A 19,143-nucleotide genomic window follows, 5' to 3' on the forward strand; every position below is an offset into this window, starting at 1 on the left:
AATTGACAACCACCAATTTTTTGACACGAGCATGCCCTGCTGTTTTCAAGGCATAACTGCAGCAAGTAATCACTGAGCAAGGGAATGTAAAACCTCAGTATTCAGAGAAAACTCTAAAACTGTAACACTCACTCACACTGTAAACACCGACGACACCACAAACCAAAGTCAGAATTTATCGATAGTGAATTTAATAATCAATGGCTGAAGTAGCACTAACTCTGAGCCTCTGTTTTTTGACAAGCGAATCAGCAGGATTTCTTCCAGAATTTGAACAAAAACCATCATCTGTATTTATAAAGTTACTTGAACAGTGGAAAATCCAGGATGGAATTTAACAATACTATGAAAAAAAATGTTTGCTACTCACAAGTCAGAAGAGAAACTGAGTCACAGGTAGGCATAACAAAAAGACAGTCAGAAAGTGAGCTTTTGGGCAACTTGCCTTTGTCATCACACACACACACACACACACACACACACACACACACACACAAAACCACAAGTCTCTGGCAGCTGAAGCCAGACTGCAAGGAGTAGAGTATGATTGTGGAGGCAACTGGTTGGTGGGGTAGGGAGGAGGTGGGGTGGGGAGGTGAATGGATAGCAGGATAGCCCATCCTCTGCTAGTAGGAGCACGCAGTAATGAGGTGCAGAAAAGTAGGGCAGTTATATGCTGTCAGGAGGTTAGTCAGAGGGTGGGGGAGGGGTTAGCAGTTAGGAGAAGTAAAAAGACTGCGTGCATTGGTGGAATGTGTAGTGCTGGAATGGGAACAGGTAAAGGGCTGAGGGCAATGACTAATGAAGGTTGAAGCCAGGAGGATTACAGAAACACAGGATATATTGCAGGGAGGGTTCCCACCTGTGCAATTCAGAAAAGCTGTGTCGGTGGGGAGGATCCTGATGGCACAGGCTGTGAAGCAGTCATTGAAACAAAAATCATAGTGTTGGGCAGTTGTTCAGCTCTTTCTTGGCCACAGTTTGTCTGTGGCCATTCATGCGGACAGACAGCTTGATTTTTGTTGTGCCCACATAGAGTGCAACACAGTGGTTGCAGCTTAGTTTGTAGATCATGTGGTTGGTTTTATGGGTAGCCCTGCCTTTGATGGTATAGGTGATGTTTGTGACTAGACTGAAGTAGCTGGTTGCATGAGGATGTGTGGGACAGATCTTGCATCTAGGTCTGTTAGAGGGATATGAGCTATGAGGCAAGGATTTGGGAGCAGGGGTTGTGTAGGGATGGATGATGATATTGTGTAGGTTCAGTGGGTGGTAGAATACCACTGTGGCAGGGTTGGGAAGGATAGTGGGTGGGACATTTCTCATTTCAGGGCATGACGGGAGGTAGTTGAAACCTTGGCTGAGAATGTAATTCAGTTGCTCCAGTCGTGGGTGGTACTGAATCACTAGGCTCCTCAGTGGCCAGATGGTGGGTCTTTAGGAGGTGATGGGTGATTAGAAGGATAAGGCTCAGGAGATCTCATTTTGTTCAAGGTTGGGTGGGTAAGTATTGTTTGTGAAGGCCTCAGTGAGACCCTCAGTATATTTTGAGAGGGGCTGCTCACTACTGCAGATATGATGGACTTGGGTGGCTAGGCTGTAAGCAAGGGACTTCTTGGTATGGCATTGGTGGCAGCTGTCAAAGTGGAGGTATTGCTGTTGGTCAGTAGATTTGATGTGGACAGAGGCACTGTTGTAGCCACCTTTGAGGTGGAGGTCAACATGAGGAAGATGTCATCTTTGTGTTCTGGATTAAGGATGAGGACATCCTATCCACATTCCTCCAGAACCTGAACACCCTCTCTCCCATTTGTTTCACCTGGTCCTGCTGAATCCAATAAGCCACGTTCCTCTCATGGCTCAGTACCGCCCTCAACTGGAGCAACTGTGTTACATTCTCTGCCAGCGTTTCGACTACCTGTCATCTTTCCCTGAAAGGAGAAATGTCCTACCCTCTGTATGTTCCAGCCCTCCCACAGCAGTTTTCCACCACCCACTGAACCTACACCATATCCTCGTCCATCCCTACACAATCCCTGCTCCCAACATCTTGCCTCATCTCTCATATCCCTGTAATAGGCCTGTCCTATACATCCTAGTCCACTCCAGTCCAGTCACAAACATCACCTATCTCGTCAAAGTCAGGGCTACATGTGAAACCAGTCATGTGGTCTAAAAGCTAAGCACATACATTATGCTCCACTCTACGTGGATGTGGCAACTAATAAGCTGCTAGTCTGCATGAAAGGTCACCAACAAAATGCGGCCAAGAAACAGCTGGACCACCTTGTTGCTGAGCAGAGCATATTGCCGAACATAATGTTCTTCATTTCAGTGATTGCTTCACAGCTTGTCCCATCTGGATCCTTCTCATCAACACCAGTTTTTCAAAATTGCACAGGTAGGAACTCTCCCTGCAACATATCCTATGTTTTCGTAACCTTCCTAGCCCCAACCTCCATTAGTCACTGTCCATACCCATCTATCCTCTTACCTGTCACCATTCCTGCAGTACATGTTTGACCAATGCACATGGTCTTTCTACTTCTCTCCTATCCACTAGCCCGCCTCCCCCCCCCCCCCCCCCCCCCCCTCTCCGTCTAATACATCTAGCATCTAGCTGACCTACCTTCCTACTAGCAGCACTTTACAGTCCCCCCCCCCCCAATTGCTATCCTGTTGTCCCTTCCCCTCTCCATCCCAGCACCCCTCCCCCACCCCCTCCCCCCTCTGCCCATTACTTCCATCACCCAGTTGCCTCTATCCTCATGTGCTGCTGCTCGCAGTCTGGCTTCAGTTGCCAGAGACTGTGGTCATGTGTGGATGAGTTGTGTTTGCATGAGTGTGTGTGTCTATGTTGTCTTTTGACAAAGGCCTTGTTGGCTGAAAGCTCACTTCCTGACAGTCCTTTTGTTTTGCCTATCATGCAACTTGGCATTCTCCACTATGTGTCGAGTAGCGACTATCGTATTCACAGTATTGTTGTAAAGTTATTTGCTAACTTAATTTCAACAGCTTCCTTAGTAACAGTATCCCACTAGCTGGAAGTGCACATCATGATCTCTGTGTTGATGACTCTATAAGCAGACTGGTGCCAAGACTTTGTTCTGCAGTGTGGATTTGCTCAGCATAAGTGTGTGTGCTGCATGTGCTCAGTACACTGGGCCTTACTGTCCTGATAGTCCAACCAGTATATGACATGCTACAACTGCAACAAATATGGTAGACACCTGGCTTATGCAAACAGACATCATTCTTACTGAACCCACAAGGACTCTTGTGACTGTAAAACACACTTCACATCATATTTCATGGAAATACAACCAATTTTGTTTAAAATGCTCTTTATGTAAGGCTAAAAGAACTTAGATTTCATGCAAACCCAATATTATCCATCTCTCACCCATTGCAATGGTCAAGAGCACAACACGTGTCTGGTCTGTCTTTCACTATAACCATTCTGATGAAAGGTGACTTCGTGATGTGCTAACTCAGCTGACGAACTCTCAGGATCTTAGATTACATGGGCCTTGTGAACCAAGGTACAAAGTACCCCTTCATGTTAAGCCAGATGGCCAGCACATATAAGTCAACCTGAGTGTCCCAAGATACCGTTGACCTTCATTTCCGTGACTCGGAGTCTAATACTGTATCTTGACATTTTGTAATGATTCATATGGAGAAAGTATTTGATGTGGCAGCTTCATATGTGCTAGGGAAAGTTAAATTTTTCTCTGACTCCCAAGTGTTTGCTAGTGTTTGATTTTATTAGTTTTGTTGATGAGCTGTTTCTAAATCACTTGATAATGCAGAAGAGGCTTGTGGTGTGCTGATTCGGGGACATCCATCCAAGAGTAATGTCACAGCAGCTGAGAGGACTGCTTTACATTCACTTAAATAGTTGACCCAGATATTGTTATGTTACCTGCAGACTAGGGCAGCACTGCCATTCTTTGGGTAAGCAGGACTACTTTCAAAAGATGCAGTACCTACTGTCTGATTCAGTGTGCTCCAAGATCAGTGCTGACACTGTATAAAGTGTTGAGAGGGAGACTAGCAGCATCCTGAAGAGAAGTTCCTTATTTCAGGAGCCTATTAGGTGTCTTAATTTCTATTGTGTCATTCCCCTTAGGTTATATGGCCTCCCTAAGGTCCACGAGGAAGTGGTCCTCCTCATTTGATTGTAACATTTGTGCTCAGATGTTTTGTGTAGCAAAACACCTTGCTACTTTATCGAGACTTTGATAGTCTAGTAAGTTTGATGCGGTCTCTCTCTTAGCAAGTGTTCATCTGTTACAGTTGACTAAGATTAAGTTTGATGCTGAATTAAAAAACATGTGTTGACTACCACTTACTTTTAATTAAATGACCAATACTGGGAGCAGACGCAGCCATTGCAATGGTAAGCCCATTGTCACCTATTATTGCCATTTTCTTAAGTGGAAGACATCAAGAAAATTGTCTTGGAGTCGGCAGCTTTGGAACCTACATGTTTTTTTCAGGTATTCAGATGATACTTTTATTGTTTGGCCTCATGGCAGTCAGAATTTGAATGACTTTTCAGAACACCTGAATTCAAGCCACCATCCAACTCAACATGCATGGATACTCTATACTTTTCTTCACAGGGCCCATGTCATCTCAGACCCTGAGAGTTTGTCAGCTGAGTTAGCCCGTCTTGAAGTTGCCTTTCAATGTAATGGTTATAGTGAAAGACAGATCAGACATGCATTTCTAACGACTGAATTTGCAATGGGTGAGTGATGATAATACTGAATTGGCACCAAAATGTAAAGCATTTTTGACTTGCACAGGGAGCATTTCAAACAGGATTGGTTGTATTTTGCGGAAATATGATATGAAGTGTGTTTTCTGACCACAATCGAAGATCAGGATACTTTTAGGTTCCATAAAGAATGAACCCAGTTTGCATAAGGCAGGTTTCTACCATATTCACTGCGTGTCATATATTGGTCAGACTATCAGGAGCATGAGGACCAGCGTACTGAGCATAAGCATCACGCATGCTTAGAACAGGTAAGCAAATCTGCCATTGCAGAACATTATCTTGGCACCGTTCATCCTTGGTAATATAACAACATGGAGATTATGGCATGCACTTCCAACTATTGGGATAGTGTGTGATGTTGAAATTAAATTAGCAAGTAACCTTTTAAATAGAGATGGTTGTCTTTGTTTAAACTCTGCATGTAACCCTCCTCTCTCTCTTGTCATAAAACAGAGGGACAGAGTTAATGCTCCCTCAGCTGTTGATTATTAATTTCACCATTGAGAAATTCTGATGTTAGTAATCTTTGATTTTTGATGGTGCTGATGTTTAACCGTCTGTGAACATTATCTTTCTGGCATTTCTCTGAAAAACCAAGGTTTCAAATTCTCTTGTACAGCTTTTATTTACTGCAGTTACGCCTTGAAAATGGCAGGGTGTGTTAAAGTTGAAACATTGGCAATTGTCAGCCACATCACCCAACAGCATTCGCATAAGTTATTGGAACACTGCATACGCTGGGAGAAGCTCAGGTTCGTGTATTACAGGTAACTGAAGGTACCTCATACACAATAAAAACATTTGTTTTAAAAATAAAAGGAAAATGTAACCTGTGAAAATCCTTCATATGTATGGAACAACATGATTCTAATGGGTATGTAGCAGAATTTCTATATAAAGCTACACAGTGTGGTAAATAACAGGAAATCACACTACAAGTAAACATATGTTGGTAAGACTTGAACAGATTAGTAAGGATCCAGAATTGAAAGAGGAGTTAGACATGAGGATTTCATATCACCAAAACTATTTTCTTCACTGTATTTTCAAATCCCTAAACAGGGAAGAAGGAAGAAAGAATACTTATTATTGGTACATATGTGAAGCAACTTCATTTTGTTAGGTAATAACTGTGTAATGTCCATTTCTCTCTGGTGCCTATCAGTTTCAATAACAAATGGAAGAAATGCAGCCAGTGTGAAAGAAGGCCAAAAAATAATTTATAACGGAGACTGAAATTTGTACAGCAATCCCACTGAGAAGAAAATAATACAAAATAAGAACAAAGTTGTGGAACTAATAATCACTATTTGTGTTATAAGCAGATGGACAGGAAAAGACATAAAAATGTAAGTAAAAGTGATCTGCATTTGCCTCTGTAAACTGAATGGGGTTTTCAAACTTGCCTTCCAGTGTGTTTGAAAATTTTACAATTAGTATCTATTATCAGTTTTAATTTTTGGCAGCTGTAAGTTTGGTCATCTGGTATGCAGCCGTCAGTAGCTACAGAGTTGCTACATGATGTGCACCACACTGCTGTAATTAATTTTTGAGCTATTCGTGTTTGTTTATAATGGCTGACCCCTCTCTGATGAACAGCTTCATCACAAGTAATAGGTTAAATATCCATATCAGGTAGGCAAACTCCATTCATAAGCGCTGTAAGATGAAGTTCTGTGGTGGAAAACTAACACATTTTTGATAGCAGATTAAGACATTAATTCTTGCATTATTGACAGCCTAAATGGATTCACACTTTTCACACTCAGGCACTGATCAGTTAAAACACATGTTTAAGCAGCATAAAAGGCTTTACAACTGGTGACTTAATGAAACAAAATAAGTGGACGCTATATATTAGAAATGGTCTATGTGCCAAAAATAAAGAACTAAGAAAGGTCAATAGGCATGTTTTGTTTCAATACAAGGTTGTTAGTAAGAAAATTAAATACATTCTGTGATAGACATTCTTGATATGGCATGTTACACAAGAAAGTAATCAAGAAAATGCACTGTTCCAATACAACAAAACTTATTTGAAAACTGATATTTGAATAAGGGTGTGTGTGTACCATTTTGACTAATATATAAAGGTCTATGTCCAAACATGTATTACTAATTTGTTTCTCTTTGTAGAGTATGTGGCGCTTATATTCATCATTTGGAGTTGCAGCTCCTTGTGTTGACCGTGTTTGCAGTTAAAATTGTAGGATGTGAGCTCTGCCAGATAGGCAAAACACCGTTTTTTCTCAATACCCAAATATGTTTCAGCACCACTGTGTCATCATCAATGGGTTTATATTTTATTTATTCTGTAATGTGAATATTTTTATTCAATTGTTATGAAATTATGTGGATGTTTAGTTCAGACAATAGTTCTTTTCTTTTTGTTAATACCTTTACACTTCATGTGCATGATTTTTCCATATCTCATATATATTAATTACTACAGGTAGCTTGTCATCTGCAACCAAATGATGTTGATGATAAATTTTGCTGGGCGTTATCCTACCAGCTAGAATTAAATTTAGTTAGTCATTATATTTTGTGCTTATATTCATTTTTACTTAAGTTTTTCGTGCGGCAAGCCATTTTCTCTCCTCATCATGGTCAGGTGTCATGATGAACACCTAAATATAGCAAGTATTTTTGTGGAAAATATTTTTATTTTATTTAAAAGATGAGACTGAACATCTACGGTCAACTTTCGTGAATAATGGCTATTCTATCAAGGAGATAGACCAAGCACTTCACTCTGGGCAGTGTGTCGAGAGCAACAACAAACAGCAGCTGCCCAATGGCAAGGTTTTTCTTCCGTTCATTAGTAAGGTCACATATTGTATTGGGAGAGTGTTAAGCAAGTATGGGGTGTAAACTATTTTCAGACCCACCAACGAAATAAAAGAATACTTAAGATCAGCAAAAGATGCATGACATCCTTTGGCTACGTGAGCGGTATATAAAATTCCATGTAGTTGTGGCCAGGCTTATATCAGTACCACAAAGAGAAGTGTGAACACCTTTCTGATGGACCATAAGACGAATTGCCATCTGGGTCACATGGATAAATCGGCTGTAGCAGAACATGAATCTTCCTGGCAGATTAAAACTGTGCACTGGACCGAGACTTGAAATCGGGACTTTTGCCTTTCACAGGCAAGAGGTCTCCCAGATGGTATTGCTGTGTTGATGATGCTTTTGTAGTATGGACATACAGAGCAGAGGCGTTGGATGCCTTCCTCATACATCTACACAGCTTTAATCCAAAAATCTAATTTACTATGGTGACAGAGAGTCATGGGCAATTGAATTTTCTGGATGTCTCTGTGATTAAATGACGGGACTTGCCCTCCAAAGGTAAAGGTTCCGAGCTTGAGTCTCTGCCCGGCACACAATTTTAATCTGCCAGGAAGTTTCATATCAATGCACACTTTGCTGAAGAGTGAAAATTTCATTCTTGTAGCAGGACATGTTTACCAGGAAGATAATCATGAAATAAAATTTTGCAATTTCTAACAAAGATAGATACTGCCTACAGGAAAATTAAAGAGACCTTTGGAGAGAAGAGAACCACGTGTATGAATATCAAGAGCTCAAGTGGCAACCCAGTTCTAAGCAAAGAAGGGAAGGCAGAAAGGTGGAAGGAGTATATAGAAGGTTTATACAAGGGCGATGTACTTGAGGACAATATTATGGAAATGGAAGAGGATGTAGATGAAGACGAAATGGGAGATACGATACTGCGTGAAGAGTTTGACAGAGCACCGAAAGACCTGAGTCGAAACAAGGCCCCCGGAGTAGACAACATTCCATTAGAACTACTGACGGCCTTGGGAGAGCCAGTCATGACAAAACTCTACCAGCTGGTGAGCAAGATGTATGAGACAGGCAAAATACCCTCAGACTTCAAGAAGAATATAATAATTCCAATCCCAAAGAAAGCAGGTGCTGAGAGATGTGAAAATTACCGAACTATCAGTTTAATAAGTCACAGCTGCAAAATACTAACGCGAATTCTTTACAGACGAATGGAAATACTGGTAGATGCGGACCTCGGGGAGGATCAGTTTGGATTCCGTAGAAATGTTGGAACACGTGAGGCAATACTGACCTTACGACTTATCTTAGAAGAAAGATTAAGAATAGGCAAACCTACGTTTCTAGCATTTGTAGACTTAGAGAAAGCTTTTGACAATGTTGACTGGAATACTCTTTTTCAAATTGTGAAGGTGGCAGGGGTAAAATACAGGGAGCGAAAGACTATTTACAATTTGTACAGAAACCAGATGGCAGTCATAAAAGTCGAGGGGCATGAAAGGGAAGCAGTGGTGGGGAAAGGAGTGAGACAGGGTTGTAGCCTCTCCCCGATGTTATTCAATCTGTATATTGAGCAAGCAGTAAAGGAAACAAAAGAAAAATTTGGAGTAGGTATTAAAATTCATGGAGACGAAGTAAAAACTTTGAGGTTCGCCGATGACATTGTAATTCTGTCAGAGACGGCAAAAGACTTGGAAGAGCAGTTGAACGGAATGGAGAGTGTCTTGAAAGGACGATATAAGATGAACATCAACAAAAGCAAAACGAGGATAATGGAATGTAGTCAAATTAAATCGGGTGATGCTGAGGGAATTAGATTAGGAAATGAGACACTTCAAGTAGTAAAGGAGTTTTGCTATTTAGGAAGTAAAATAACTGATGATGATCGAAGTAGAGAGGATATAAAATGTAGACTGGCAATGGCAAGGAAAGCGTTTCTGAAGAAGAGAAATTTGTTAACATCGAATATAGATTTATGTATCAGGAAGTAGTTTCTGATAGTATTTGTTTGGAGTGTAGCCATGTATGGAAGTGAAACATGGACGATTACTAGTTTGGACAAGAAGAGAATAGAAGCTTTCGAAATGTGGTGCTACAGAAGAATACTGAAGATAAGGTGGATAGATCACGTAACTAATGAGGAGGTATTGAATAGGATTGGGGAGAAGAGAAGTTTGTGGCACAACTTGACTAGAAGAAGGGATCGGTTGGTAGGACATGTTTTGAGGCATCAAGGGATCACAAATTTAGCGTTGGAGGGCAGCGTGGAGGGTAAAAATCGTAGAGGGAGACCGAGAGATGAGTACACTAAGCAGATTCAAAAGGATGTGGGTTGCAGTAGGTACTGGGAGATGAAGCAGCTTGCACAGGATAGAGTAGCATGGAGAGCTGCATCAAACCAGTCTCAGGACTGAAGACAACAACAATAATTTCTAACACTGTCTGAAAAGTGCTCAAAAGAGTCTTTTGATTATTTAGCAGGAGGAACTGGCTTTCTGCTAGAACCACTTATGTATTTTTATAAAACACAAGCACTGATCTAGAACATCTCTGGATTGCGCAAAAAGCAGGTGATGCAACATGATGCCCAGCATTACCACTGTAAGCAGATTAGCACTAGTGATACTGTGGACAATTAGCCTGTAGTACCTGCTGCTGCCTGTTAATATACACTGCCACCCATCCCATGCCCATGAAGAATCTGTTTCATTATGAAATTTACAGAACATGATGTGCCAAAAAATGCGTAAATATAGTCATTGACTTGTTCTGCTCTGGTAATCCTTTTCATGCGCAGAATAATGATTTCTCTGGATTTATTCTTATTTACAGGCCAATAAACACACCAAAAACTGTTTATTTGTTTGCACATATGTTTACACATTGTAGTGTGACTGAAAGAGGGGGCATTATGTGTAGTAAAGACAGGACTAATCCCGTGCCTGTATGGATGCCATACTTCTGGATATTTTGAACATTGTGTCTGAACTGTAAATGACGATATAAAAATATGTTGAAGTTACAGGTTGTGTGGTGATTGCTTTCTTCAATGACATGGTTTGAATTATACATCATATAATTAATAGAGATTGAGGAGGACACATCATCCATAGGTATTTATATTTGACTTTGTACCTGTGTGTGATGTGTTCTCCTTAACCTTGATTTTTCTGATGATGTATAGATTGAAATTAGAGACTTCATGTCACAGCTATTATTTGCAAATATTCTTTGTGGGTATGTATGGCCTCTGCCTTACCTCATGAGTTTGTTTGTTAGCAGAAGAGTCACTGAATTATTACTCCCAAGTCTCCTGCATTTACCACAGTATCTGGGGAGTGCAAGCCATCTCAATAAATGCCATGCATCTCATTGTAAACAGTACTGCAGTCACAGGCACCTACCCGCATCTGCGTGGTTATTGTCCATGTGAGACCATACCAGCATTCCTCTGCTGACAGATACTTAAGTGAGGGCTCAGCCCCTCAACAGCCACTCAAACTCCGAGCTCCACACTGACCTCCAGCTATCCTCAAGTCTCTGCTTGAGACTACCATCCTCACCACTGCTGCTACCCGGCAGAAAGTGCCATCTCGTGCCTTTGCCAGGATCACAGCCATTAGACATCTATTAACCTCTCCAGAAGGCTGTGCTTCAGTGAATGTGCTCCTTGCCTGTCTGTAAGCTCAGAGTCTCATGGAACAGTGTCACTATGCATCCAAATCACCTCCCTGCTCATTGCCACTAACAACAATAGTGGACATTGTCATAGTGGCTTCTTACTATGCATTGTCATAGATGGGCTTTCAGTTGCACTCTGGCATGGTTTTTTCCCTCTAAAGCTGTACTATGTTCTTTCATGGTGAATAAACAAAGTGTCATTACTGCAGCACTTGCTCATCAATTGCTTCTTTGGTACATCACTTGGCCAAGGATACCACGTTGGGCAGTTAAAATTGTGACAGTCTCAGAAAGTGTCTTAAAGAGCATTCACTTACAGTATTTGCGGGTATCTTTTGTAGTTCTTTCAGTGTATATTGTAACTAAGGGGTCTGGAAAAAATGTTTAACCCTCCCACAGATATTTCACGCAACCTCCAACTTGTAGCACTCTAGATTATATCCAGTTGCCTTGGTGGTTTGAACTGAAATATTAGAGATCTGAGATTGTGGCTTGTCCAGGATTTGGTGAAACTCATTAGCTTAATCACTGAAATACTGTGCAGAATAATGGAATAATCAGTGTGTGTGGATATCCAGAAATTTGTTTTCTGTGAGTCGAGCGGGGAAGAATTTAAAAACTCTCTATCTGTAATGGCTTGTATTCTATACCATTCATCCCTTTACACCTACAACCACACTATGTGAACCACCATGAAGTGCATGGTGTAGGGCACATGCCATTGTACAAGTTCCATACTGTTCCATTCATGTATGGAGAGCAGAGAAATGGATCCTCCAGCTCTTCAACGTGGTATGAGCATATACCTTATTCCAAAGATATGGCAAAAAAGCCAAGTAGCTGCCCTGCTAAAACCTGGCAAAGAAGAGGAGACAAAAAAAAATTAGGCCAGTTACACTACTGTGTTACTTCTGCATGGTGTGGCAAAACATCCTCCCTAATTTAAAGTTAAAAAATTAAGTAATTAATTTAAAAAATAATAAAAAAAACAGTAATTAACATGAGTGATATCTACGGAATAGGAAGTTTTGTTTATGCGCATACTGTAGCGATACGTTAACAAGGTAAGAGTGAATGAGCAACAAGACTCCAATAGGACATTGAACATATGGAACTATCTTTCAGGTTGTGCAAATTGTAATCTGTAATGATTCCAACCATGCCACAGTGAAGATTATGCTGATGGTGTGGAATCATTTGTGGTAAAGAGTTATTCATTTGGTGCTGCCCAGAGTGCTTTCTGGAGATGCTAGGACATTCCCTCTCTTAGTGCAGCTCCTAACCAGAAAACCATTAGCTTATAGTTATGAAGCCTTAGAGCACATGGGGACACAGTTAGAAAAAGAGGAAGAAGGCCACATAGCATTCTAACTCCAGAAAACATTAATGCAGTAACTTTTTCGTTTCAACATTCTCCAAAGAGACATTCTTGATAACATCCTAAAACTCTTCAGTTATCTGATAGGAATGTAAACTGAATTTTTAAACTGGACTTATGATTCCGTCTACACAAGATGGTAATTATTATAATGTTTGAGCATGATTATGACGTTATGGTATGTTGATAATTTTTACTTTTGGACCATCTAATTGCAGCTGAATGAAACACAGTTTTCGTGCCATACACATTTCACATTTATTCTTTGCAAGGCGTCTTCAGTGGCCTGGAAAATACACAAATTTTTGTTCATACTATTTAGTTTAAACTATTTAGTTTATACTATTTAGTTTATACTATTTAGTTTATACTATTTAGTTTATACTATTTAGTTTATACTATTTAGTTTATACTTTGCAATGATGTATATGTGGGTTGTAAACAGTTCTAACAATCACCTTTTATCATCATCATCATGATCATCATCATTTAAGAGTTCCAGTTTCCCAGGTACTGGTAATGAGCCTCTTCCACTTCGTTCTGTCCAAATACACCTGTTCATGGAGAACATCATCCACTGTTCATCCTCTGGTCACTAGATCAGCCTTAATCTAGTCCACCATCGGGTTTGAGGTCTCCCTTGAAGTCTTTTCTCGTGTACCTGTCTTTCAAAATTATTTTAGCTGTTCTATGAGGGTAATCCCAAAAGTGAGGTCTCCTATTTTTTATAAGTACCTAGACCTGTTTATTTCTACAATGGTTTACATCAGTTTACAGCTCGAACATTTAGCTATTTTTAAATATAATCACCATTTCTGTTGATGCAGTTTTTTTAGACTCTGTGCAGTATGCCCATGTCATACCAGTTTGCCACCATGCTCCTCATCGAAGCTGAATTGCTTTTCGGCCAAATGTTCTTTTAACCTAGGGAACAGGTGTTAGACACTGGGTGCCAAGTCGGACTATAGGGTGGATGGGTGATTGTGTTCCACTGAAACTGTTGCAGAAGAGCAATGGTTTGCCAAGCAATGTGTGGGCGAGTGTTGTCATGGAGAATGTGTACGCCGTTGCTCAACAGTCTTCTTCTCCGGTTATGAATTGCCCGTTTGAGTTTTTTCAGAGTCTCACAGTACCTGTCAGCATTAATTGTGGTCCCAGCAATTCATCTCTGATGACGAGGTGAAGGAAGAGGTTTGTAACTTTCTGAACACCATGGCAGTGAGTGAGTTGGTATGACATGGGCACTCAAAAACAGCCGCAGCGTCTACAAAAATGCATTGACAGAAATGGTGATTATGTTGAAAAATAGCTAAATGTTCAAGCTGTAAACTGATGTAAACCATTGTAGAAATAAACAGGTCTATGTACTCATAAGAAATAGGAGACATTAATTTCAGGATTACCCTCGTAGTTGGCTCAGTTCTCATCACATGCCCATACCACTGAAGTCTAGGTGCGCCAATTCAATCTGATAGGGATATGTCTTTATTTCGGCTGCTTTCTTCACCTCCTCATTCCTTAACTTGTCCATCTTAGTCTTCTGGATGGTGTATGTAAGAAATGTCTCGAAAAGCCTGAATTTGATCCGCATTGCAAATCAGTTATCATGTCCTTATTTAATATAGTATTTTGGGAAACTGTGCCTTTCTCTAGTTTCTCCTGCATAAGCTTGAATTCTTTCGTCAACATTTCTGTCTTTCTTGGTGTTATCTGAATTGGAAGTTACTATAGGCGAAGAGATATCAACACTAAGTTTCTCTTCAACCTTTCATAATATTAATTCTTCTACTTGTTCTTCTAAACCATTCAAATTTACAAGCTCTGCAGTCATTAACTTTTCTTTGAAGTTCTGTTCTACGGTTTCCACCAATGATTTGACCCCAGAAATTTGCGCCTCTACTAGAGGGAGCAACTTATCTTGTTTCTGGACATTGGTTTTTAGCGTAGTTAATTCGTGTTCAACCACCTCAAATGTAATGTTACATACATTTTTCAGAGTTGTATTTTTCATTAAATTGTGTTTCAAAATTACTACATTTACAGTCTACATCATATTCTAATTTTTGAACTAAACCTTTTAGATTAGCTTCATTTCTTTGTTCTAAATCCTTAAATAAAATATTTGTCTGTTCACTCAAGGAATCGGACAATTCTTTTTTCAATTCTTTTTTCCATTCTTGCATCTGATTACTTAAGATATTAACTTGAGCTTCTAGTTTTGCGTTTTGCAAATCTAACTTAGAGTTTAATTCTGCCTTCAGTTCGTCCTGTTTTGTGTTCTGTGATTAAAACTGCGCTTTGATAAACCTCATTAACTCGTCTAAATTGGGCCCCTATTTTTTTATTCCCATAGCCCCAACAGACTCTACGGATTGATGTTCCTTTTCCATTATGTTTTGTTTTGCCTTTTATCTAGTTATCATTAAAAGTACACTCGCTCATTTCCCCCGCCGCCCCCCCCCCCCCCTCTCCCCCACTTCACAAACAATCAAAGGTCAGTAGTAGCTCACCTGGCGTCAATGGAAGGTGGCACCGGCACCAGTAGCATCAGCGTCCGCATAGGCGGATGGTGGCGCCGACGTAGGTCGACGATGGCGTCGGCTTTTGTGGACGGCTGCGCCGGCGTTGGTGTGATGCGATGTGTGCGTTGGTGTATGGCGGCATCGGCATTGGTGGATGGCAGCGTCAGCGTAGGTAGACGGCGGCGGCAGTTTTTGTCTGCGCTGCCGTTGGTGTGCTGCGGCATTGGTGTTGGTGTGCTGCGGCATCAGTGTTGGTGTGCTGTGGCGTCGGCGTTTTGAGACTAACTGCAGCGTTAAGCGATTTTCTTGATTCCCTTAATCATTTCACCATTTATCAACACGATATTTCTGGATAAGTTTCGTGGAATCGCTCGTCAGCCTCGCTGTTATGGGTTGCTAGGGCAACTCCCAACTGCTTTTTTTTTCTTTTTCTTATAATTCCTTTAATATTTCCCCTTCTTTCTCATGTTCTTTCTTTACGGTCGCCGCATTCTTGTGGTGGCCCGGTGAAACGTTAAGCTCTGTCTATACAGCTTAAGTGTTTTCTCCGACTTACTTGGTGAAGAATGCTGGTTCTGCTTTCTTGCAGCGCCAATGTCTTCTGCTAGCACCGGACGCTTCTCCGAACGAAGGGGAAATGTTCTCTCTCTCTCTCTCTCTCTCTCTCTCTCTCCTTATTTAACGCTACTCTCAGAATATCATTCAATGCACCAGAACAAAATTTCCACTTTGTATAAAAAAACAACTAAACTTTATGATGTATGCTCACACATCACCGGGCACCCAAAATCATTTAATTACACATTTTTGAACACAATTATTATATAAGCTTTTATCGTGGCTGACGATCGACAGTCAGTCCACGTACTCTCAACAGCAGTTCAGCATCTATTAAACAGTCCCTATTTCGAGTCTCTCCATTTGTTTTTTAACAACACAATGCTAAATTACTCTTTGCAGCCAGCCACGGAGCTTCCGAGCTGTATTTGTTTATTCTTGGCAGGTTGTGCAGAACACTTGCCAGCCCCGACGAATTATCTCCCTTCCAGTTTCGCTTTATGTGGAATCAGTGGCGACAAGTGAAAATTGTTGCCGGACTGGGGTTCAAACCCGAGACCTCCTGCGTACTGTGTCCAAAAAAACAGACGCCAAGCATTCACATATAATTGATTCACCTAGGTGGGCAATGAATCCACCTTATTTAGTTCAGATGCACAAGTATGTCTGACCTTCAGCAGAAATCTCAAAGCAGTGAGCATGGAGGACATAGATGGAGACTGCAGATAGGTGTTGCTAGGCGGGAATGTTGATCAGGCCCAGAAGTGTCTGGAGAAAGCCTATGCATCTGTGGTAAACACTGTGTCTTGGTGATGCAAGTACTTAACACAGCTACTTTTTCAGGAGGAGATCCCAGGTTCAGATCCCAATCCGGCACACATTTTCATTCATCACTGCTGATTCTGCACAAGTCTTGATCAATACAGCTGACATCAACAGCCCCTTCCCCTTCCTTCTCTCCCACCCCCCCTCCACCACCTTCAATTTACACATAGAAATAAAAAACACTATATTATAACTATGCTGTTGTATTGAGTGTCATTGGAAAAGTTGAGATGATTGTTTCTTACTGTTTTGAAGATGATGGTACTACTCTGAAAGTAAAATCTCAACAATACATTCACATGATCAACACTTTTTTGCACCAAGACTCAATGTACTGCAGATTGACAATGAATGGTTGCAGCAGGATGGATTCAGTACTCGTACATCTCGAATTTCCATCAAGTGCTGAGATAGGTGTTTCCCAAATGCTTAATTTCTTTATGTGGCAACGTTGCCTCGCCAGTAAGATCACTGGACCTTACCCTGTGATTCTTTTTGCTGGGCGCATCTTAAGGCTGAGGTGTTCCAGTACCAGCTTGTGGCTTTGCTCATCTAAAAAAAATTGAATATGGGAAGAAACTGATCATAGTCCCCAAGAAATGCTCATCAGAGTGATACAGAATTTCTGAAGTTGAATTCAACAATACAGTGATAGTGAGGGACAAAACTTGAGTGATGTATTGTTTAAACAGTGAAAAATTCTTACTGTGTAGATATCATTCAAGCTAATGCAGCTTCTTTATTCTGATCCATTTGTTTTTTATTTGCACTTTAACTTAAACGGGTTTCTCTCTGCAAGGTTAGGGAAGAATTGTCTTCCTCAGGGAAATGAATTGGTCCTAGGCCTCTTCAGTGACCAACCTATATCTCTCAATGTCAGGAGTTCTTTGTGTGCTGATCATCTCACTCTTACCTCACTTTGAATCCATTGAATAGACCTCCTCTAATGATCCTGAAGGAATGTCAAGATACTACAGTGCAAACCAGCTTGATCCACAATCCTGTAAGACACAAGTATGTACTTTCCATTTAAGAAACTCGGAAGTCAGTCAGAAATTAAAGATAGTGTGAGTGTGAGTTGAAGTGTAACAATGTGATACACAAAGTACTTAGGACTGATTGTCAGGGCTCTCTTACTTACAAGAAGCATTGCATGAACATTAAGTTGAAAGTTTCCTCCAGGAACAATCTCTTTAAAAAAACATGCTGGCTCATAATGGAGTAATCAGGCCGAAACAATTTGAATTTCTGCAGTCACACTGTGTTATTCTATTGCACTGAGCACCTGTCCTGTTTTATTTAACTAAATTTACACAAGGCAAATGGATGTTGCCCTCAATGACACATGTAGACTTACTGTATAACAGGCAATTTATGATCTACTCCAACCTTGCAGCCTTACCATCTGGCAGGAATAGCCCCATCTTATGTTTGAAGAGAAATAGCTTTGATTAAGGAAAAGAAGAAAATGAAGCAGGAGGGAACTTATCCATTACATGAATATGAAATGCTTGGGCAAAGCCTGAAATCCAGGAAGAGCTTTCTCAGCCATCAGACATACTCTTTACCACAGATGTAATATCCATTTGTGGAAAGCTAAGAGACTCATTTTCTGGTAAGTATCTGAAACTCTACCACCTGGTTATGACAAGGAATCCAGGGTTATAATGGCAATGTAAGGCTATGACAATGAAGATAATGTCAAGGCAGTTGAACATTTGCTTCAATGGTGTCATCTGTGTCCAAGTTCCTGCATAGATGGGCCTTGGAGAATGCACTAGAAGTGGCAAAGTTGTGTTCAAATTTTATGTAATGTGATGTTTGTTAAGTGCAAAACTTTTGTTTCTGACATGAGAATACTAATAATAATTATCATTCTGTATGTCAGTTTTTGTTCTTTTATATCTGAGAATTCATGAACAACATTTTTTTTTTACGTCGGTACCCTACCAGATATTGTTATTGAGATGAAAGTATGAAGCTGATGTGTTTAAATATGGTAAATAGTGTTGTAGACTGAGTGACAGTTGCACAACCACTGCCTTCTCCATCATTTTCATTTCCTTAATCTCTTTTTCCATTTTAAAACATGTAGCATATAAATGAGCTTAACATTCAATTATCAGTGTTTTTTTTTTTTCAGGTCAATCAAGAAATATATGCTGTAGGCACATATTCTTATTTGGGAGTTTTAATTGTGATCTTCCTTGTGACAGATGGACTGAGATACAAACCAGTGATAATTTTAACTGGGTTGACGGGAATTGCCACATGGAGTGTCCTGACATGGGGAAAGACCATCCCATTGATGCAGGTTAACCTCACTCTTTACATTTATATATAAGAGCTGTGAATATTCTTTGATGTGTGTCAGTTATATCAAGGCTCATGATTTTGTGGACTTTTTTTCTTTTCTTTTTTTAATTCTAATGCTATAATAAGTGTTACACTTACAGATCATTCTGTGTGCATATACATATTAATGCAATGGACAAAAATGAGAAACAGAGATTAGAGTTTAATGTAGCCTAGATGAGGATATAGAGACACAGTACAAGCCTGTATTAGGCAAG

The 19,143-nt window shown here is 40.4% G+C and overlaps 1 protein-coding gene across 11 annotated transcripts in view; it reads left to right on the plus strand.

Moving 5' to 3' along the window:
- Positions 1 to 19,143, plus strand: part of LOC126336285 (thiamine transporter 1-like) — a 552,608-nt gene that overhangs the window by 259,293 nt on the left and 274,172 nt on the right. For all 11 annotated transcript variants that reach the window (XM_049999811.1, XM_049999816.1, XM_049999808.1 and 8 more), the window contains one exon: positions 18,714 to 18,884. In XM_049999811.1, coding sequence (XP_049855768.1) covers positions 18,714 to 18,884 — 171 coding nt within the window. The remainder of the gene's footprint in view (positions 1 to 18,713; positions 18,885 to 19,143) is intronic.

This window comes from Schistocerca gregaria, chromosome 2 (genome assembly GCF_023897955.1).
Source record: "Schistocerca gregaria isolate iqSchGreg1 chromosome 2, iqSchGreg1.2, whole genome shotgun sequence".
Taxonomy (NCBI): Eukaryota; Metazoa; Arthropoda; class Insecta; order Orthoptera; family Acrididae; genus Schistocerca; species Schistocerca gregaria.